This window comes from Loxodonta africana, chromosome 8 (genome assembly GCF_030014295.1).
Source record: "Loxodonta africana isolate mLoxAfr1 chromosome 8, mLoxAfr1.hap2, whole genome shotgun sequence".
Taxonomy (NCBI): Eukaryota; Metazoa; Chordata; class Mammalia; order Proboscidea; family Elephantidae; genus Loxodonta; species Loxodonta africana.
The window spans coordinates 28,085,667-28,108,637 of NC_087349.1; the positions used below are offsets into that span (position 1 = coordinate 28,085,667).

Below are 22,971 nucleotides of genomic sequence, written 5' to 3' on the forward strand. Positions count from 1 at the left end.
TTTAGTACATTCACAGTGTTGTGCAACTAGCACCTCTGTCTGCTTCCAAAATGTTATCATCCCAGAGGAAACATCAAACTTATCAGGCAGGCACTCACCATTCCTCCATTCTCCCAACCTCTGGCAGCCAGCACTCTGATTCTTTCTCTCTGAATTTACCTCTTCTGGAAATGTCACATAAATGGAATCGTACAATATGTGTTTAAAAAAATTTTTTTTTGTCTGTTTTAACTTAGCATAATGTTTTCTAGATTCATCCATGTATTAGTACTTCGTTCATTTTCATGGCTGAATAATACTCCATTGTATGGATATGCCGCATTTTGTTTATCCATTTATCTGTAGATGGCCTCTGGTGAGTTTTTGTGTGCTAGTGAGAAAAAGTTATATGAGCATCTATAGCAGTGAGTCAGAGCACCAGAGGAGACAAAGAATCCTGTCAGTTAAATCTGTATGAAGAAATGGAGGAGATCTAAGTTGATTGTGGTCATAAATTGTACAAAGCTTGTTCATGTGGCTTGTGGTATCAGGTGTGCTATCTAGTGATACTATTCATTACCAGCAGTTAAGTGAACTTTAATGAATTTTGAGTGACCTACGGTTAACAGAAATGAAATTTTTTTTTTTTTTGGTTCCATTGATAGGTTTCCACCCAGAAGTCCTAGCTGGCACAGGTGGTTAAGTGCTTTGCTACTAACTGAAAGATTGGTGGTTCGAACCTATCCGGAGACACCTCGAAAGAAAGACCTTATGATCAGCTTTCTGAAATATCAGAAAACCTTATGGAGCACAGTTCTACTCTGAAACACATAGAGGTGCCATGAATCAACTCAGTGGCAACTGTTTCTTTTTTTTAATATATTTCAGAAAATTTCACAGTAGAGGTGTCTTACTACCTGTTTGGAACTGGCTGCTAAATTGCATTCAGCTTTTGTGGTAGAAATGGTATGTGAAAACTGCGTTTCATTCCAGGGGCGGATGAAACCACTCCACTCCTTCATTTCATCAGGTAGAAGGTTTGGTTGTTAGGATTACATCTGCCCTGGTGCACTTCAATTCTGTGGGCTACTTCAAGACAGTGTAAGTGGAGTGGATATGTAAAGCGGAATTCCTAAACATTTAGTCAAAACAGAAACCTGTGTTTTTCATCTGATACAATGTAAAATAGTTATATGAGATGAAGATAGTTGTGTTGTATGCAGATGTGTGCCTTTCTCCCATCTCTTGTACTTTATGAACTGGACACTTTTTTAGCCTACTTATGTTCAACTTGGAAACCCTGGTGGCATAGTGGTAGTGGTTAAGAGCCATGGCTGCTAACCAAAAGGCAGTTCAAATCCACCAGGCGCTTCTCGGAAACCCTATGGGGAAGTTCTAGTCTGTCCTGTAGGGTTGCTATGAGTCAGAATTGACTCGATGGCAGTGGTTTGGGTTTTTTTTTTTTGGTTATGTTCAACTTATAGTTAATATACATATTTTTTAGTTTTATTTTTGCCATTGTTCCCAATATCCATCTTTCTCTCTCTGTCTTCTTGGATGATACTAAGGTAGTGTGGGTTAAGGCAGTTTAGATTACTGAGTACTTAAACAAGCTGTTCTGGAAACTTGAAGAAGCAGGCAGAATTAAATGTCACCTTGTAGGGTCTGTCTTGTTTTTTGTTTTTGGTATATTTGTGTTCTTGGTTACAGAAGTCTGATTTCTTAAGCTAGATTATAACTTTTTAAGCACAATTCTGGTTTGGTAGATGAGAAAGACTGCAAGAAAACATTTGGGTAATTTTAAATCTAGCAGAGTACTCTGGTGGCGTAGTGGTTAAATGCAATGGCTGCTAACCAAAAGGTCAGCAGTTCGAATCCACCAGGCGCTCCTTGGAAACTCCATGGGGCAGTTCTACTCTGTCCTACGGGGTCGCTGTGAGTCGGAATCGATTCAATGGCAATGGGCAAACAGTACTCATAACCATTGCAAGCAGTTTTTTCGTTCTTTCCTTTTCTTCACCAGTGTCTCCAGATGTATTCACTTCTCGCTGTTCCCTCCTCCCAGGAGACCTGGCTGGGAGGCAGGCTGATTTCCATTCATTTTCAGGAGAGAATGAAAATCCTTGTCATTTGAATTTTACCTTTGGGCTTTTGTGGCCTAGTTCTGCCTCTATTGTTTCCCTAAACTTCCTGTGGTTTGGGATTGGTGTAGTGTAGTGTAAATCACAAGTTCTCACACCTGGGTGTGAATGAGAACCACTTGTTAAGCATCCTGGCATTTTGATCCCGGCTCCTAGGGATTCTGATTCTCCAGGTCTGTGGGAGGGCTCAGGAATCTGCATCTGAAAAGCGCACTGTCCCTTCTGGTTCCCAGGCTGTGGGTAACTTTGTAGTTAGGGCTTCAAAGAACCAGAGACAGTGTTTTATTAGATCTAAGATGCCACATTCTGTAAGGTACACCATTATGGACTCGACTCAACAGCACTGGGTTATTTATACATAAAATGTATATACAAAAAAGAAGCGGTTGGAAACCCAATGAGGGAAGCCGTGTGTACCATAGAAATCAGTGAAATAGAGGGTTAGGTGCCTGAGGAACCTAACTGGTTCTTTTGTTAAAGGGGTGTTACGAGACATAGGAGTTATGCTATAAAAGGGTTATAACTCAACATTTTTTCAGACCTTTTACCAAGTAAAACATTTATTTGTAAGAAATAGTTGAATACAAGGTGTCCTTACTTGCCATTTATTTGTAATACAGATTATACTGATACCTGTTAAACCCATTGCTGTCCAGTGGATTCCGACTCACAGCCACCCGTAGGACAGAATAGAACTGACCCATAGGGTTTCCAGGGAGCGGCTGGTGGATTCCAACTGCTGACCTTTTGGTTAGCAGCCAGCCTCTTAACCACTGCGCAACCAGGGCTCCTCCGTAAAGATTACAGCCTAGGAAACCCTATGGAGCAGCTCTAGTCTGTCATATAGGGTCACTACGAGTTGGAATTGACTTGATGGCAATGGGTTTTTTTTGTTTTTTGGAATTTTGACTGAAGCAATTTGCTACATCTTTCTTCTGTAGAGCAGCTAGTGGCTTCTGACTGCCCACCTTTCGGTTAAGCAGCTGGGCACTTAGCCACTGTACAATCAGGGCTCCTCATTCTACTGGGAACTAACTTGGTTCTAAAGTGCAATGTAGGTGTATTTTGGGGTATGCTGCACTTCAGATTGGCCCTGTATTCTTTTCATTTCACTCATTTTGCGGTTGATGGTTCAGTTCAGAAGTCTTATTTCAAACATCCTGGCACTTTGGTAAGCTCCATTTTATAAGTACTGGAATAACCAAACCCATTGTCATCTAGTCAATTTCGACTAATAGCAACCCTATAGGACAGAGTAGAACTGCCCCATTGGGTTTCCAAGGAGCGCCTGGTGAATTCGAACTGCAGACTTTTTGGTTAGCAGCCTGAGTTCTTAACCACTGCGCCATCAGGGCTCCTTTGTAAGCACAGCCCACTGAAATATTAATGACAACATTGATAATACCCTTTTTCTGTTAGTCTGTAGCCCTCATTAAGGAGCCCTGGTAGCGCAGTGGTGAAAGCACTCAGCTGCCACTCTTTGAGAGAAAAATGTGACAGTTTGCTTCTGTAAAGATTTGCAGCCTTGGAAACTCTATGGGGCAGTTCTACTCCGTCCTGTAGAGTTGCCAGGAGTTGGGATCCACTCAATGGCAGTGGATTTGGTTTGGCTTATAGCCCTCCTTAATGCCAGCTAGGTGATTATACACATATTCGACCAGCCAGCTATTGTCCTGTGTTGAGTAACAGTAGATAGTTTTAGGAGATAGCGGTAATAATCAGGGTCAGCACTGAACTCTGGCTGCCAACTCAAAGGAAAACAGGATTTTGGCACATTGGGTACTGGGTGAGAGTATCTAGGTCAGAACACATCTGTCCCCGCTAGTGAGGATTTAGTAATGAGCAGCCTTACCTGCTAATGGTGCTTTCCATCAGTGATGTCTTGGAAAACGAAATAGGAAGGTTTCGTCGCCTTCTTAGATTTGGGGAGGGAGGAAACAACAGATGTCTATTTAGTTTTGATCCTTTAAAGTATTTACCAAAAATCTGGGTAACAGTTCCTTGTTGGTCAACTGAAATATTTCAGAAATCGGGTCTCTCTTGTTTATGAAGGGGAGTTGTGCTGTGGAACACTGAACATGGAAGTGAATTATGGATGAATTACTGTTCTCAGAATGTGGTGTGTGTGGTCTGCCAGGCTTGGCTACTTCTCCTTGAGTCACTGGGGCAAAGTGTTTTAGGCAGGGCACTTACCCGATTTAGCAGGGTACCTTCACCGATCTAACAGGAAGGATATGTCAGTTTCATAGTTATATTTTGTCTTTTTCCCTCCCATTGGAAAAATGGGGTTTTATTTAGCAGTAGATTAAATAGAAGATTTTTCAAGTGTTACTGTCTTCATTTGCTCTCAAGGGAACCAAATGAAAAACAAGGTGTACTTCAGCTGTTAGGGAAATACGGTTAAAATCTACTCCCGGCCCAGAATACTCTTCACTAAAATAGAAGACAAAGAGAACATTTTTCTTGTTGAGTAAGCGCTAAACCAGATTGTGGTGCATCACAGAGAGTCAGCTAAAGAGAGTGCAAGGAAGTCATACCCTTTATATAACTAAGTAGATACAACCCATTACATCTGTATCTTCAAGATAAAACGGCTGATTTTCTCATTTCTTTATGGCAGCAGTCACCTGTAATTATGCTTATCTCCTTCCAGAAACTGAGTGGTAAGAGGGTAGTGACCTTCCTTGATCACATGTCCACAGAGGTGGCTCCCCTGTCCTTGAGGAAATATCCTTGATTTACATACTTTTCTGAGTGGCTGAAAGAATTTACAAGTTTTGCTACAGTGAATTCTGAAAGGAGGGGGGGAGTCTCTTCTCTTATTTTCAACAAAGAGAATTAAAACCTTTTTTTTAATTTTGTATTTGCCCTTACACAGTTTATGGTGCATTTTGGAGGAGAGCTAAATCCACCCAGTACACAATCCCAACTTGCTTCACGTCTGGCATTGACTAACATTCCTGGTGAAGTTACAAAACTTTCTGATGCATTTGTGCATTCTAAATGTATATACTTTTAATTCTGTTTCTTAGCCACCTTTAGATATCAATCCTCTTTTCCATGACACTACTGAAGAAAACAAAATAAGCCATGTGATCTTGGTTCAGATTAACTGAAAAATCCAGGCATAGATAATTCGCTATCCCTCTCCTCCTAAGGTTTTTAAGGAAATGTTAAAAACATTTATTCTAAAAGATTTCTTTATTGGTTCTATTGATCCATTATTTCAAAGTTTTTGTTCTGTTGCTTTGCAGCCTCACCTTTTTGGGAGGTGCTTTGCAGAAGGAATGGATATATTTATATCATTTCCCTCAGTGATCTTTTGAATAATTGGTCATTCTTAGTGTTTTAGAATTTATGGGGGTCTCCTTTTCCCCTCCCCACGGAGGGTGGGGGACTTTTGTTATTTTTTTTCCCTAGTCAAAGTGTAAGGTTAGTTTACCCTGTTTAAAACCTCAGATTACTTATCTAGTTGTAAGGTCCAAAAACTCACTGCTGTTGAGTCGATTTCGACTCACAGTGACTCTGTAAGACAGAGTAGAACTGCCCCATAGGGTTTCCAAGGCTGCAAATCTTCACAGAAGCAAACTGCCATATTTTTCTCTGGAAGAGTGGCTCTGGGTTCAAACTGCCGACGTTTTGCCTCGCACCTGAGTGCTTTAACTGCTGTGCCACCAGGGCTTCTCCCGTTACAAGGCAGCCATTTACAAACATTTCTTTTTAATCTTTATCAGGTCATTATACTCATTTTTAAAAGATACATTGTTAATGTGGGCCGGGGGGGATGTAAAATGGTAGATTCCTTTAAAACATGTATCTTCCAGGATTCAGTATCAGAGTGTCTCACTAGTACTAAAATACTTTCTCAAGTTAGTAATTTTTTTTATTTAAGCATTTAGTGTTAATAGCGCCAACTTCTATTAAATTCACAATATTAATAGCACAATGATAGTGGCTCAGATATCATACAGAGTTTTTAAATGTCAGTTTTTTTTCAGATGAATGCAGCCTTCACACCCCTCTTCATTTTGTTATTTTAAAGCTTTATCCAGCCTGACAGAGAGGTGTGTTTGTTGGCCTCTGGGTGAGACAGGGTACTGGAGAGCACTCTGCATGTGCTTACTATGTTGATAAGTTTTTATTAAAGAAAAGTTTTTAAAAGCTAGCTATTTAGAGTTTTAAAAGTTGATCAAAGGTCATTCCCACGTAAATGCTTATATAAAGGACATAGTAGTATCAGTTTCCTCCTACCAACGTAATTTCACAGGTAATGAAGTCGAATATAAGAAAATTAATTTTTATCCGTATTTTTGTATCTCTTGGGCTTGCTTTGAAAATCTTTCCATAGGCTAGATTTATTCCTTGTGTACTCTAGATGGCCAGCTGCACCTATAGGAAAGGGAGGATCTTTTTCTCTTCCTTTTGAAGAGGAACGTTATTGTTAGCTGCTCTCTAGACAGCTCATGGTGACCCCATGCACGAAAGAATGAAATGCTGCCATCCCTATGATTGGTTGTGGATCAGATCATTGTTATCCATAGGGTTTTTATTGGCTGAATTTTGGATTGCCAGGCCTTTCTTCCTAGTCCATCTTACTCTGGAATTGCTGCTGAAACTTGTATTCCGTATCATAGCAACATGCAAGCCACCGCTGACAGACGGTGGTGGCTGCATGTGAGGTGCATTGGCCAGGAATCAAATCTGGGTCTCCAGAATGGAAGGCGAGAATTCTGCCATGGAACCGCCACTGCCTATTTGAAGGGGAATGCATCCTATTTTGTTTTCTCTTGAAGTATATGCTTCTGTGGAAAGCAGTTCATCATGACGATGTGTGATGAACACACAGAGAGCACAGAATTTAGGATTGTTTGAAATGTACTCCTGCAGTAGCGTTTTTAAGAGGAAACAGTCATAGTCATGTAGGAGTTTCTTTCTTCCAGGTAGCTCAGTAGGAAAATGTTGGTCAGGCATGCTGTTTATTCATCTACTTCAGTGGCTAGGGAAGTACCACCTATGGGCCTGTTTTTGAATGGTCATGAACTAAGATTGGTCTTTATATTTTTAAATGGTTAAAAAAAAATTAAAAGAATATTTTGTGATGTGTGAAAAGTCTATGAAATTCAAATTTCTGTGTTCGTAAATTTTGTTTTTAGCCCGATCGTGCCCATTCATTTACTTATTGTCTATGGCTGCTTTTGAGCTACAATGGCAGAATTGCATAATTGTGACAAGACCTATGGTCTGAAAAGCCTAAAATATTATTACCTGGTTCTTTACAGAAAATGTGTGCTGATATTTGCTCTATATTATGTATATAAGTACAGATATTTATTGCAAATAATTTTTTAATGTATTTTTGTTTGTAAATAAAACATCAGAATGACCTTGGTGACACTTGTAGTTGCAGCTTCCTTTTCGTTGCATCATCGTCTTATTTTCCTCTTGTCTTTAATTGCTCGGGGAGTGAAAATTTAATCTTTTATAATCTGATCTGGAGGGGGCCTAAATGTGTTTTAAACCTGTCTGCTTGCCCTTTGCAATTTTTTCTTCGTCCTCTTGAAAAGCCCCAGTTCGTATGAATATAAGAATCACATTTTCTGTTAAAATTGTGGTTTTGACCAGCCCTGAGGTAAAGTAGAACTGAGTGAGAGCATCTTTCTGTTTGTCCAGTATAACTGAGAGTATTTTCTCCTGGTGTAATTGATTGTTGTTTTTAATATTAAGTACATCAGTGGATGTGTGTACATACCTCAGCTGCTTCCACCTGTTCTGTTTTAGGGAGGTTCTGGCACACATGCTTAGTCATTTTGACAAACTGTCACATCTCTGGAGTGGCTAGTTTGCAGCAGAGATTGGCAGTTCCCAGAGCCATTCACAAAAGCCCAGTTGATTGACGTGGCATTTTGTCATGAAGCCTCTTAAAGTATGTCACTTAGCAGCTCTGCTGCCAGGGAAGTGGATTTGTTTAGAATGTCAGCTTCTTGCCTACCCTTCATGTGACCTTAGACAAATCTCTTGACCTCGTCTGTAAAGCTGTCTAATACTACAACTAGAAGGCTGTTGGGAAGATTATATAAGAACATGTGTGAATTATACCTCTGTATGTTTGCATGCATTATTACCTAGTTTATGATACCTGGGAAGACATTCTTTTAGTAAATATTTTTACGGTTTATTTTGTGGATATAGGATGCCATTCTTGTAATTCACTTGGTGTAGTTCCATCCCGCTCAAGGAGAGAAAGGAAGTATCACTTGATCTGTATTTTTGTCTTTGTTGTTCCTGAAGTTGATTGAGTCTAAGTTGATGCCTCCTTATTTATATGGTGGCCTGATTTCTACTGAAGTAACACAACTTCATTAAATTAGACTGAAGTAGATACTTGGGCTAAAAACAAACAAAAAAACCAAACCCACTGCCGTCGAGTCGATTCTGACTCATAGCGACCCTATAGGACAGAGTAGAACTGCCCCATAGACTTTCCAAGGAGTGGCTGGTGGATTTGAACTGCCGACCTTCTGGGTAGCAGCCGTAGCTCTTAGCCACGTTGCCACCAGGGTTTCCGTTTGGGCTAAAGCAAAAGCTTAAATTATAAAACATCCAAAAAAATTCAGTATGCCGGTCTGAGATCCTAGTCTCCTTCACAAGCTTAGGTCACGTTGTTGTTCCCTGTCATCCCTGATGGCCCAACGTACAAGAGACCATTGTGATTCATAGGGTTTTTGCTGGTTGACTTTTGGAAGTAGATGACTAGGTCTCCTTATCCTGTGAGTCTGGAAGCTCCACTGAAACCTTTCAGAATCATAGCAGCATGCAAATTTCTACTGACAGATGGGTGGTGACTGCGCACTAGGTGCATTGGCTGCGAATTGAACTGGGGTCTCCCATGTGAAAGGCGAGAATTCTACCACTGAGCCGCCAGTGCCCCCCTACGTCACATAATTAGTGTTTCATTGCCTAGGAGCAGCATAGTGGCCTTCCTTGCTGTGGACTCTTGAGATTATTCTGCACTGTGCATATTAGCAACCTGATATGGTTCAGCCACTTACATATTTATTTAAAATACTACAACTTATTTTAGTTTACACTACACTTTTGGGGCAAGTGTACTTCATAAATGTATCGTCAAGAGTTGTTTTTGTTTTTTTTTTTTTAATCCTAAAAATATGCTCCTCTTGCCAATATCCTGGGAAATGGCTCCAATTTCTATGTACCTACCTTTTAATGTATACATAAAATTTAATTATAAACCCTTTCACTGGCTGGCTCTGGATTAAAGAGCTCTGAATTTCTAGCAAAGGTGTTTTTACTCACTTTGACTGTTAGGTTCATTTTCCCTGGACCTGTTCTGGCATCACTGGATTGTTAGAGGTTTATACAAATTCCATTAACCTTTTGCTTGTTTGGTCCTCCCCCGCCCCCCATATTATTATATGGGAAGTTTTTTTTTTTTTTTTTAATGCCTTCCTAAGAAAACAAATTCCCCCACATGTCTGCAGTTTGTCATTCTGTGGGGACTCATGTGTTGTGATGCTGGAAACTATGCCACCGGTGTCCAGATACCAGCAGGGTCACCCATGGAGGACAGGTTTCAGCTGAGCTTGCAGACTAAGACAGACTAGGAAGAAGGACGCGGCAGTCTACTTCTGAAAATCATTACCCAGTGAAAGCCTTATGAATAGCAGCAGAACGTTGTCTGGTAATAGTGCTGGGAAATGAGCCCCCCAGCTTGGAAGGCACTCAAAAGATGACTGGGGAAGAGCTGCCTCCTCAAAGTAGAGCCGACCTTAATGACGTGGTTGGAGTAAAGTTTTCGGGACCTTCATTTGCTGATGTGGTACAACTCAAAATGAGAAGAAACAGCTGCAAACATCCATTAATAATCGGAGCCTGGAATGTATGAAGTATGAATCTAGGAAAATTGGAAATCGTCAAAAATGAAATAGAACACATAAACATTGATATCCTAGGCGTTAGTGAACTACAATGGACTGGTATTGGCCATTTTGAATCGGGCAGCCATATAGTCTACTATGCTGGGAATGACAACTCGAAGAGGAATGGTGTTGCATTCATCGTGAAAAAGAATGTTTCAAGATGTATCCTGAAGTACAGTGCTGTCAGTGATAGGATAATATCCATACGCCTACAAGGAAGACCAGTTCATATGACTGTTATTCAAATTTATGTACCAACCACTAGGGCCAAAGATGAAGAAATAGATTTTTATCAGCTGCTGCAGTCCAAAATTGATCAAACATGCAATCAAGATGCATTGATAATTACTGGCGATCGGAATGCGAAAGTTGGGAACAAGGAGAAGGATCAGTAGTTGGAAAATATGGCCTTGGTGATAGAAACAATGCCAGAGATCCAGTGATAGAATTTTGCAAGACCAACGACTTGTTCGTTGCAAATACCTTCTTTCACCAACATAAACAGCAACTATACACATGGACCTCGCCAGATGGAACACACAGAAATCAAATTGACTACATCTGTGGACAGAGACAATGGAAAAGCTCAATATCATCAGTCAGAACAAGGCCAGGGGCCGACTGGAAAAGACCATCAATTGCTGGTGTGCAAGTTCAAGCTGAAACTGAAGAAAATCAGAGCAAGCCCACAAGACCCAATATATGACCTTGAGTATATCCCACCTGAATTTAGAGACCATCTAAAGAATAGATTTGATGCATTGAACACTAGTGACCGAAGACCAGACGAGTTGTGGAATGACATCAGGACATCATACATGAAGAAAGCAAGAGGTCATTGAAAAGACAGGAAAGAAAGAAAAGACCAAGATGGATATCAAAGGAGACTCTGAAACTTGCTCTCAAACGTGGAGCAGCTAAAGCAAAAGGAAGAATCGATGAAGTTAAAAGAACTGAACAGAAGATTTCACAGGGCGTCTCGAGAAGACAAAGTAAAGTGTTATAATGACATGTGCAAAGAGCTGGAGATGGAAAACCAAAAGGGAAGAACACTTTCGGCTTTTCTCAAGCTAAGAGAACTGAAGAAAAAATTTAAACCTCAAGTTGCAATAGTGAAGGATTCTATGGGGAAAATATTAAATGACGCAGGAAGCATCAAAAGAAGATGGAGGGAATACACAGAGTCATTATCCCCAAAAGAATTAGTAGATGTTCAACCGTTTCAAGAGGTGGCATATGATCAGAAAACGATGGTACTGAAGGAAGAAGTCCAAGCTGCTCTGAAGGCGTTGGTGAAAAACAAGGCTCCAGGAATTGATGGAATACCAATTGAGATGTTTCAGCAAACAGGTGTAATGCTGGAGGTGCTTACTTGTCTGTGCCAAGAAACATGGAAGACAGCTTCCTGGCCAACTGACTGGAAGAGATCCATATTTATGCCTATTCCCAAGGAAGGTGATCCAACCGAAAATGGACATTATAGAACAATATCATTTATATCACACGCAAGCAAAATTTTGCTGAAGATCATTCAAAAATGGCTGTAGCAGTATATCGACACGGAACTGCCAGAAATTCGGGCCGGTTTCAGAAGAGGACGTGGAACCAGGGATATCATTGCTGATGTCAGATGGATCCTGGCTGAAAGCAGAGAATACCAGAAGGATGTTTACCTGTGTTTTATTGACTATGCAAAGGCATTCGACTGTGTGGACCATAACAAACTGTGGATAACACTGCGAAGAATGGGAATTCCAGAACACTTAATTGTGCTCCTGAGGAACCTTTACATAGATCAAGAGGCAGTTGTTCGGACAGAACAAAGGGATACTGATTGGTTTAAAGTCAGGAAAGGTGTGCATCAGGGTTGTATTTTTTCATCTCCTACCTATTCAATCTGTATTCTGAGCAAATAATCTGAGAAGCTGGACTATATGAAGAAGAACGGGGCATCAGGATTGGGGGAAGATTCATTAACAAACTGCGTTATGCAGGTGACACAAGCTTGCTTGCTGAAAGTGAAGAGAACTTGAAGCACTTACTGATGAAGATCAAAGACCACAGCCTTCAGTATGGATATGTTTCAGTATGGAAAACAAAAATCCTCACAACTGGACCAATGAGCAACATCATGATAAACGGAGAAAGGATTGAAGTTGTCAAGGATTTCATTTTACTTGGATCCACAATCAGCAGCCGTGGAAGCAGCAGTCAAGAAATCAAAAGATACATTGCATTGGGCAAATCTGCTACAAAGGACCTCTTTAATGTGTTGAAGAGCAAAGATGTCACCTTGAAGACTAAGGTGCACCTGACTGGAACCGTGGTATTTTCAGTTGCATCATATGCATGTGAAATCTGGACAGTGAATAGGGAAGACCGAAGAAGAATTGATGCCTTTGAATTGTGGTGCTGGCAAAGATTATTGAATATACCGTGGAGTGCCAAAACAGCGAACAGATCTGTCTCGGAAGAAGTATAACCAGAATGCTCCTTAGAAGCAAGGATGGTGAGAATGCGTCTTGCATACTTTGGACATGTTGTCAGGAGGGATCAGTCCCTGGAGAAGGACATCATGCTTGGCAGAGTACAGGGTCAGAGGAAAAGAGGAAGACCCTCAACGAGGTGGATTGACACAGTGGCTGCAACAATGAGCTCAAGCGTAACAACGATTATAAGGATGGCTCAGGATCGGACAGTGTTTTGTTCTGTTGTGCATAGGGTCGCTATGAGTCGGAACCGACTCGAAGGCACTTAACAACAACGAGAAGACAAATTAGAAATGATTTGGAATTAACACATTTGTAAACATGCTACTGGTTTGTTTTCAATACAGTTTTCCTTATGCTGATTTACAGCCTTATATTATTAATCTACTTTTTCAGCAAATTAAATTAAATCTTAGCCATAGCACATTTTTTAATTGACGAGATTTTAGAGATCTTATTAAATGTTATGGTTGTGCAGTGGTTAGCACTCTGCTGCTAACCAAAAGGTCAGCAGTTCAAATCCACCAGCCGCTACTTGGAATCCCCATGGGGTAGTTCTGCTCTGTCCTATAGGGTCACTGTGAGTTGGAATTGACTCGACATCAGTGAGAATTTGTTATTCTCAGATATTTTAAGGGAAAACATTTGTATTCAGCTAGATAGTTGAAGTTGCTGGTCTTAGCAGTGGTGTGTTCAGAAGCAGGTTTCTTGGAGGGTGCAAACGTGGCAGACAAGTGAGGCAGTGGCAGTCATTGTACAGATGTGGCCTTCATACATAGCAGGTGACGGAAGCAGTGAACTGGAACCGGAAGTGCCTACTGCCCAACTGTTTATTACACTTGCAAAGACCTTTTCCTGGGCCACATTCAGATAAGATGGAAGCTGTTTTGGAATATTAGCTCAGTGGAAAGGCACGAGTGCTTTGTGAAAGCAGTGTTCAGTGTAGCCAGAAGCCAAAAAGGCTTTATAACCAGTTGGGGTTTTCATTTGAGGATCAGGAGAATTTTTTCTGCTTGTATGTGATGGTTTGCGGATACTTCTTCCTTATCTCTTGTTTACTTTTAGTATTTTCCTGGAGCCTATGGCTGAGTAGTTCAAATAGATACGTAGCATTGACTTTTCCTATTATGTGGAAGGTGTTCACGGAACAAACAAAGAAGAGAAATCAGTAACTCTCAACTTAGTTTAACTATTGATATTTTCTTCAGGGTAGATTGGGCAGAAGAAAGTTCACATTAGAGCCTTGGACTTTTGTTATGTTTCAGGATTGTTGAACTCTCCCTCCCCTCCTCATTCTTTGTTGGTGAATAGGTATTTTTTGATTAATACAATTAATCATATAATTTATTGATCAAGAGTTCTTTTCCTTTCTAGTAGGTGTCTTAAGAGTTGGCTGTGGAAGCTGTTCAGCTAAACCTGGGCAGGGATTGCATATCAAACTCATTTGTTTTTCCTTTTTTTTTTTTTAATTTTGCCTATATTGTTCTTTTTTAGGAGGGAAACACACATACACACAGATTTTTTTTTTTTTCCCAGCATCTGTTTCTTGTTGGTATTCAAATAATATCAAAGAAGAGTTTCTTCATTTGATGTCTAACATTACTCTGTTAATTATCACTCAAAATTGCAGTTCTAAACTTCTGAATGGGCTATTTTAAAAAAACTTAAATTGAAAACATGAAGAGGAAGAGGATCCTGGCATTAAAGTAAGGAGTTTTTGCTACAAATGCAAAGCCAGAATTAGGCCATGCCAAAATGAAATGGCATCGTATCTGGAATGAGGCCTGAAACAAGGAGCCAGCAGAACTACACTCTAGCCCTGTGTCTACAAATATAATTAGTTCTGTGACTTTTGACGAGCAGTATAACCTCCTCGAATCTCACCTGAAAACTGCAGGTTTGGAACCCAACATCAAAAGTCCCTTATCGCAGAGAATAACGGCATTTTCTTCCGTTCACATACGTGATGGCAGATATTCCCTCGTTTGTTCAGGGAGCTGAGGACAGGGCACTGAAAAACAGGCTCACCTCTCGGGAGCTGTTATGGTCCAGTGGAAGGAGAGCGGCCCAGTGATAAGAGTCTTCCACTGAATGTCTATAGTGGTAGAAGAGTTAGAAATGCCGTGACGTTTATTTGGCTTCATGTATAAAATACAGACTCAATATGAAGAGGAATGTTCATTCTAGACTTAATGATGTTTGCCTTTTCTTTTGATTTTAGGAGCTTATTTAATGAGAAAGTGCCATAGACTGCAAAAGCGAACATGAGGGTGGCAGGTAAGATAATTTCATCCGGTGGAAATAATTTTGCCTTTTATGTAACCTGTTTGTTCAGTAATGACCAAAGGGGAGAGCAAACAGTCTCTATCTACAGTGAGGTCAAAGCTCTGAAATGTAACAAGCTAAGTCATTATTTAGCCTTCTTACTTTTTTTATATATAATTGGCAAGTCACAGAGTGGACATTTAATAAGTATTGCTAACGTGCTTTTTTTTTTTTTTTTTTGCACATACTTTTGTTGGTTATTTATGCTAAATGTTTTAATTACAGTTTTAACTTTTTATGTCCTTACATATTAAGCTTACCTGCCAAGTACTCTCTATGTAAAGAATAATTTTGCCAACCTGGGGAGGCTGTTTTTTCTTTTGGCTAAGTTCTAACTTGTTGAGGAAAATGAGTTGTAAAGTTTAAAACTTTAAATCTTACCTGCGTACATTATATACTTAAATTAAAACGAGTCTGTGTGAAGGATTTGATGAAATACATGTTTCAGCTTCAGTGGCCATGTATTTATTAAACTTAAATCTGCATAAGTGAGGTTATATGTAAAAGCATTGATGGATTTCTGAAGCAGCGTATTCAGGTGATTGAATAGCATCCCTTGATGTTTATGGTGTCAAGGTAGTTATCTTTAAACCTGGAAAGACAGGTTCATAAATAACTGGAGGGGCTGATGCCTTCTTTCTAGATTTACAGTGAAGCAAAAGTGTGTTCCCTCTTCCAGCACAGCCAGGATCCCAGAAGAAATGTGCACCTTACATAGACATTTCTAACAAGTGTGTCCCCAACATAGGAGATAGCTTATATTTTATTTTCTCAAAATGAAGATACATAGTCTTTCTTTTAATTATTGTCTCAGCAGACAAAATATTTTCCTGTGGGGCACCTTTTAGAAGTGCCTGAAGTGAAGGTGGGTGAATAACCAAGTCTTCATACTTCAGTTATACATGTGTACAATCAGGAGCAGGTGATTAAACATGGTAAACGATACCATCAGAGATAAGTCAGGGTAGTTCACAAGTGCTTTTGTGAAAACAAAGGAGCCCTGGTGGCTCAGTGGTTAAAGTGCTCAACTGCTAACCAGAAGGTTGGTGGTTTAAACCTACCAGCCACTTTGTGGGAGAAAGACGTGGCAGTCAGCTTCTGTAAAGATTTACAGCCTCGGAAACCCTATGGGGCAGTTCTACTCTGTCCTTCAGGATTGCCTACTCTGTCCTTCAGGATTGCCATCAGTTGGAATTGACTCAACAGCAGTGGGCTTTTTTTTTTTTTTTAAATAAACCCATTTGAAAATCTGAGTGTTTTTGTCATGACAAAACATCTCTGTTTTGTTAAGGAGCTGGACAATTACTGAAGAAGAATATTCTAGAAACCAAGACCTTATTTGTGGTTAAAAAAAAAAAGTTACAATGTCTTTTTTGTGATGATGTCCAAATGCCAACAGGGCCAGCGATTTACGATTACGTTAGCTAGCCGGATGTTTTTATTTCCAGATGATTTTAAAAGTACGCTATTTAATTAAGCATGATGATTTGAAATAAACAAATTTCTCTTTCTTATATAATTCTAAATTCACTCCCCTTGAAATTAACTCTGTCATCTCATCTGTTTCTCTGATGGTGACAGTTGATACCCAAGTTTAATTGTGAGTTATTATTCAGAGTGCTTATTTTGTGTTTGGCACTGTTCCTAGAATAGATCTTGAGGGACCGTTAATGAAAGAATAAGGAAGATTGATTGGTTATTAGCTTACTGTTTTTAACTAATTTCTTATGATAATAATAAAAAAAATACCCTGGTCACTTCAAGATATCCCTATAGTCATCATTCTTACAATGAGAGTCAAGGTTGAGGTTTGTGCCTTTTGGTTTTTGAAAAATTGAGGTACTCGTGGAAAATGAAGACTAGGAATCACAGTGTTGGACGATGAAGCCCTTTCAACTCCAGAACTGGATGGGGGTCCTGGATTCAGATGAGCTCTGGAGTTACCCTCCACAAAGAAATCCCAGAGTTCCATTACAGAGGCTCCACTTGTCTTCCCCTTTTCTCAGGGATTGTCTGTGTCTTCTGTTACCCCTTAGTGTCTCCACCTCTTAACTTTTTTCTTTCTTTTACCTTTGGTTTTCTTCTAATTTTTGCTTTATCCTAACTTTGTGTTTATGGCCCCGGTTCTTTCTGCTTCTCGGCCTTCTCTGTGCATCCTTCTAACTTGACTCTGTATTTCAAATGAAAATTCCTAAGAGAGAAAATAATTGATCTAGTTTGTTTGTCTGTGTTCTTGTTTAGGCAGTTTTGTTGGCTCTGGAGCAAAATGGGTACGTTGTCTATGAATTTGATACTCTGTTCTAAGGATGAATGATGCTGTAAAGGAGAGAGGGACTGGTTGATGGTGTCAACATGGCTTTTTAGGGAGACAGGGAGGGGCTGGGGGCCTCTGGTGGTCCAACATAAGTACTTAGGTCTTGTTTTAAGACTCAGTTCTGCCACTGACTAGGTATCTGACCTTAGGCAAGTGATCTATGCTTTTGTTGGCCATGTTTTTCTTACTTGTAAAATGAAAATAATATCTTGAAAAGCTGTGCAGATGCGATTAGTGGACACTCATGGTGGCTATAGGTGTGTGTGTATAGATTGGTTAGTGTAGTCTTAGGTACAGTTTAGCTTTGTATGGAATTTAGTCCAGGACTGTTATAAACTTGGTATTTTAATCATTTTGCTATCTTAATCTTGAATAATCAAGATTTCATATATCTTCTTGAAGACCAGAGAAAGGTTATCTCTAGATGCACTTGCCCACAATTGCTACAAAATAAGATGTTAAAATTATTAGGTGATATATATATATATATATATATAAACCCATTGCCATTGAGTCGATTCCAACTCATAGTGACCGTATAGGACAGAGAACTGCACCATATAGTTTCCAAGGAACACCTGGTGGATTCAAACTGCTGACCTTTTAGTTAAGCAGTTAACCACTATGCCACCAGGATTTCCATACATATATATATATTCTATACCTATAGATTCCATAGATTTATATATACATACATACATATACACTTCCTCTTCATGTTCTTGGTCTTAAAAGCTCAAGAAGAGATATGCCAGCTGTTACTATCCATCTATTTAGCTAACAGGAACCCTGGTGGTGCAGTGGTTAAGTAATTGGCTGCTAACCAAAAAGTTGGTGGCTCAAACCCACCAGCTGCTCCTTGAGAGAAAGATGTGGCACTCTGCTCCCATAAAGATATTTAGCCTTGGAAATCCTATGAGCAGTTCTGCTCTGTCCTATAGGGTTGCTATGAGTTGGAATCGACTTGACGGCAGTAGATTTGGTATTTAGCAGTTGTTGAGCATATTACTATGTAAGAGACACTCAGCTAGATCCTTGGGAGGAGAGCTCAGAGCTTGCTGGAATTTGGCTCTCTTATGCATTAAAAATATAGGCAGCTTATATTTGTTGTCATAAACAGGAAGCACAATTTTTGGAGCAAATTTTTAGGAAACGGGACAGGAGGAGGAGGTTTGACTTCCTCGTTGCCACCCTATTTCTATATTAATAAAGTGTTTCTTATGAGAAATGAGTGGGCTCAGAGATGCTGCTGGTCTTAAACATTTGAAGCCTTTCCAAGCCTCATCAGTTCATCCTCCTCCTTCCCATCTAGGAACGTAGTGCTAATCTCGTTAGGTTTATAGAAAGTAGAATGAATTTATTTCTTTTTTATTCTTCCTTAGCCAATAAGTTGTATTTTTGTAGCGATTTTTGAATGTGTTAATTTGGCTTAGAGTATTGTGCAAGACACTGGGCCGCATCAGGATCCCTGGTTCTTGTGCTGCCAATAACTTAAACCTGTCATCTCTGGTGGTTACCTCGCTTCTGGTCCTTTGTTTCCTTAAGTATAAGGTGGCCATGATCCCATCTACCTCTTCCACGTCACTACAAATTAAACCTTTGGTAAGGTTGGGGGATTTGGAGATGTCTGTACAAGCAAATATTCCTACTGCCTTTGAGGGACCTAATAAGATGTCTCTGAAATCCGAAGGGTAAAAGAAAGATGTTTCTTTCCTGTCATTTTCCATTTTCTTTCCTACCTTGAACTTTTCTTTCCTACGATTTGTTTAGATTATAGGAAAAAAAAAAAAGCAAAAGTAATAATTCATATTAAACAGAAGTTTCAATGCTAACTACTTGTAAGACACTCAGAAATAAAGATATGGAAGTATAAAAAACCCAAAACCTACTCACATGGAGCTTGCCACATAACCATGTTATGAGGCTTATGTGATAGGGGACAACTTATGTCCTGGAAGAGTGCATAGGAAGACACCCGGTAGAAGGCTCTGCCTTGACTAGGTATTAACTATGAGGAAGAAGGCTTTGTTGTTCCGTATACCAGGAGGGCGCCTGCACCTCCACGAGTCATGTTGGTTGTTGATAGAACAGTAAACCTGTTACGTTTCACTTAGGAGCACCTTGCCTTGTGGACGTCCTGGTCTGTCACCTCGGTGTCTCCACAAGGTCCAATGTTTTTGTAACACCCCCTCCTTGCCCTTTACATTTGAAAAGACTTAGTGATGTGTCATCCAACAGCTTGTCGGTGATATTCCAAGAACAGTGACAGATTTTTCTGCAGTCTGACAGTGATTGATGGGACGTTATTTCTTTTCCACGTAAAATTTGACAGAAGACTCAGGCAGTCCTGTGTCTCAATAGCTGGCCACTCTGACCATTCTTTGATTAGGACAATACCTTATCTTCGTGCATTGTCGCTACTGTTTTTCCTGCAACTCAGGTAAAATTAACGAAGAGATAAAAAGTAGAAATTTATGAGTCTTAAAAATTTTTTGTTGTGAAACTTTTATTTTGCATAGAAATGGATAATAGAGACTCTTTGGGCTCATAGATTCATGCTGAATTACTTTCTGCCCTTCATCTAGGTGTGGCAAAGTTGGTGGTAGCTGTGGCAGTATTTTTACTGACGTTTTATGTTATATCTCAAGTATTTGAAATAAAAATGGATGCAAGTTTAGGAAATCTATTTGGTAAGTTTCATTTTTTTTTGTTTTTCCACCTTAACTCTCATTTTTTACGTGGTTGTCTTTAAGCTTTTACCAGTTATCAACAGTGAGTCAATCTGCTGTTCAACCTGTCGCCATGGAGTTGATTCTGACTCAGAGCGACCCTATAGAGCTGCCCCATCAGGTTTCCAAGGAGTGGCTGGTGGATTCAAACTGCCAGCCTTTTGTTTAGCAGCTGAGTGCTTAACTACTGGGCCACCAGGGCTGTATGGAGTTGCCTAGAAAAAGAAATGTAATTATATCAGTGTGATTCATAAAACTATTCTAATAATAATAATATAATAATAATAGGAGGTCTTAGAAGTTGGTATGAAGCATACATCTTCTGTTCAACATTTTAAACATATTTTTTGGGGTCTATTTTATCCATGTTCAGGGGCATTAATTATAACACATTAAATGTACGCTCTAGAAGGTATCACACCCCTAAGCTTAAATTGTTTCCCTCTGAGTTGGCTGCTGGAAAACTTGTTGCCACATCTAGCCCTCTGGTAGCAAATGGCTAGCAGTCACAATAATGCTTTTCAGAAACTAACCATAGAAACTCATCTTACTTTTCTACCTTTTTTTTTCTCTCTGCCACATTTTTCTTTTTACCCATTTATTTAATCTTGCGGTATCGTGTGTATGCCATTGTAAACTTCCTTAAATCAGTTTTTAACAAAATCCCTAAGTTAATAAAACAAGTTAAAATTTGAAATGTTTGCGTAGAAGCCATTTACATATAAAGCTATTTTAGATGGTTGTATGTGAATGTCTTATTGAATCTCAATAAGTGGTTAAGAGGCAAGTGTGCATTTCCCTTTTATACGTACACCATTATGAGGATGAAAAATACATGTGAAAAGCGAGGAATAGTTTGTATTTTAACTAAGGCTCTATGCAGTTCACTCTGAATCTCTCTTGGAGACCATTTTCTACAGGCCTGTATTATTTACAGCTAGAGAGGCTGTTGGTATTCTTCATCAAAAAGACCCTTGTAATTCCATTGGATATGCTTTGGCTGAAGCTTTGTTTACAATATTAAAAAAATTAAACGTCAAGGATGAGACTATGAAAGCTAGAAACAGTATTTTGACTTGGTACGGAGAAGTTGAATGAAAGAACTTTGCCAACTCTGGAATAGTAAGTTTTGTTTTCCGTAAATGAACAGTTAGAAGGAATACTAGAGACCTAATTCACTACCTCTCACATGTAAGTTCCAGAGTCCCTTAAACCAGTGTTTCTCAAACTTTGATGTCAAAGGAATCAGCAGATGATCTTGGTAATAAAAGCAGATTCCGATTTAGTGTCCATTTCTAACAAGCTCCCAGATGGTCCTGAGGTCACTGTGGACCACAGAATCTGACACGGAGTCATCAAGTTCTGTGTGAACATTTTCAGGTGATTTTTTTTTTTAACAATGACGACTCAGAGTTACTTCCTCGTATTGCGCTGAATTCTGCTATTTGGAGTAATTTCAATCTGTTGGTCTTGCTTCTGCCTCCTAGAACTCTCTTCCATGTTAGTGATCTCTCAGTTAGATTGTAGGCATTACCTCTTCAGGCCTTCTTTTTTATAAGTTTTCATCTTTTCAGGCTACAGGATTCCCTCCCTCCCTCCCTGCCTTCCTTCCTCCTTTCTTATTCTCCTGGGCCTGTTTTTCACCACACATCTTAAAATGCCGCGCCCAGGATCAAACATAGTGTGGTTATTGCAGAGTATATTGAGACTTCCTCTTCTTCTGCTCTTTATACTTGTGTTATGACAGAGTGGCCAACCTGGGTTTTTATAGATTAGCCAAACTCACTGGTGGCATTTGAGAGCATAACTGATCTCATTTGAATGATGAGGCAGGAACCACCTTGCAGGAATTGACTGTTCATTGTTGCCATAGAAGCAGTACGGATAGCTGCTGCTTCTAAGAAATGTTTATGATAAAGGAAGGTAGCTTGAAGAAGCAGCAAGTTGAACTTTTTTTTTCCTTTTTAAAGTAATGGAGAAGGAGCCCTGGCGGCTTAGTGGTTAACCACTTGTCTGCTAACTGAAAGGTAAGCAGTTCAAACCCACCAGCTGCTCCACAGGAGAAAGATGTGGCAGTCTGCTTCTGGAGAGATTTACAGCCTTGGAAACCCTATGGGGCAGTTCTGCTCGGTCTTATAGGGTTGCTATGAGTCGGAATTGACTTGATGGCAATGGATTTTTTTTTTTTTTTTTTTAATAAGTAATGGAAAAACATTCACTTGTCCATGTGGTGAATGACAAATCAGTGGGAAGAGATTGAACAGACAGGCAAAGGAGAATCCTTGGTAGGACAGTGAGAGAAGGGACGGAGGCAGTGCAGCCTTTAGTACAAATACAAAGCCACTCTGGGCAAAGGCCCACTGTCCTCAGACAGAAATGTGAAGTGGGGGCTGGGTGAGGCCACAGTCTGTTACATCATTGTCCACATGCAGTCTGTGATTCTGTCCCAGTAATCCTGCTTGTGTTTGTCCCACCCTCTGTCCCCTGTCTTGTTGTACATGGGATCCTTGATTCTAGTCTGGATGCTTCTGTGAACATCACAGTGACATCCCCACCTCAGCTTCCTCTTTATCATCTGCCAGGGCAATTCTTTTCAAACTCATGAACATCAGTGACCTGAGTAATGGAGAAAACAATCAACTCCTAAAATGGCACTCAGAGTCCCCCCCTGCCTTTCTCACTCTCCTACCCCCATCCTCACCCCTATGTCAGTGAAGTATTTTTGGTTTGAAAAGCATTTTTCCACCTCTTTTAAATTTTACAAGCAGATTAGCTTGACCATTTTAGAGGCTCATGCCAGGTTTTCCTTGTCCGTCCTTTTGCTTAGTCACTCTGAACTATAATCTCCACTCAATTAAAATCTCCCGGGCCGGATCAGGTGTTAGTTCTGTAGAAAAACTCCACAGCTTATTGTGGTCCTCCTCTGATGGGTAGGAGATGATTCATATCTTCTGGAATCACCTTTAAATCTCCTCCCTGGGTGTCCTCTTCCATTTGCTAACTTTCCAGTTTGTATTTTCATCCCAGATCTCATTTACAGCTGGTCTCTAGACTTTG

The 22,971-nt window shown here is 39.9% G+C and overlaps 1 protein-coding gene across 8 annotated transcripts in view; it reads left to right on the top strand.

The window, feature by feature from the left end:
- The window catches only part of FAM3C (FAM3 metabolism regulating signaling molecule C), a 57,631-nt gene that overhangs the window by 2,714 nt on the left and 31,946 nt on the right, over nucleotides 1-22,971 (top strand). For 5 of the 8 annotated variants that reach the window (XM_064289776.1, XM_064289779.1, XM_064289777.1 and 2 more), the window contains 2 exons: nucleotides 14,768-14,823; nucleotides 19,771-19,875. In XM_064289776.1, the coding sequence (XP_064145846.1) occupies nucleotides 14,811-14,823; nucleotides 19,771-19,875 (118 nt within the window). In that variant the 5' untranslated portion in view covers nucleotides 14,768-14,810. The remainder of the gene's footprint in view (nucleotides 1-14,767; nucleotides 14,824-19,770; nucleotides 19,876-22,971) is intronic. The other 3 variants (XM_064289780.1, XM_064289781.1, XM_010587385.3) reach the window with 1 other exon arrangement.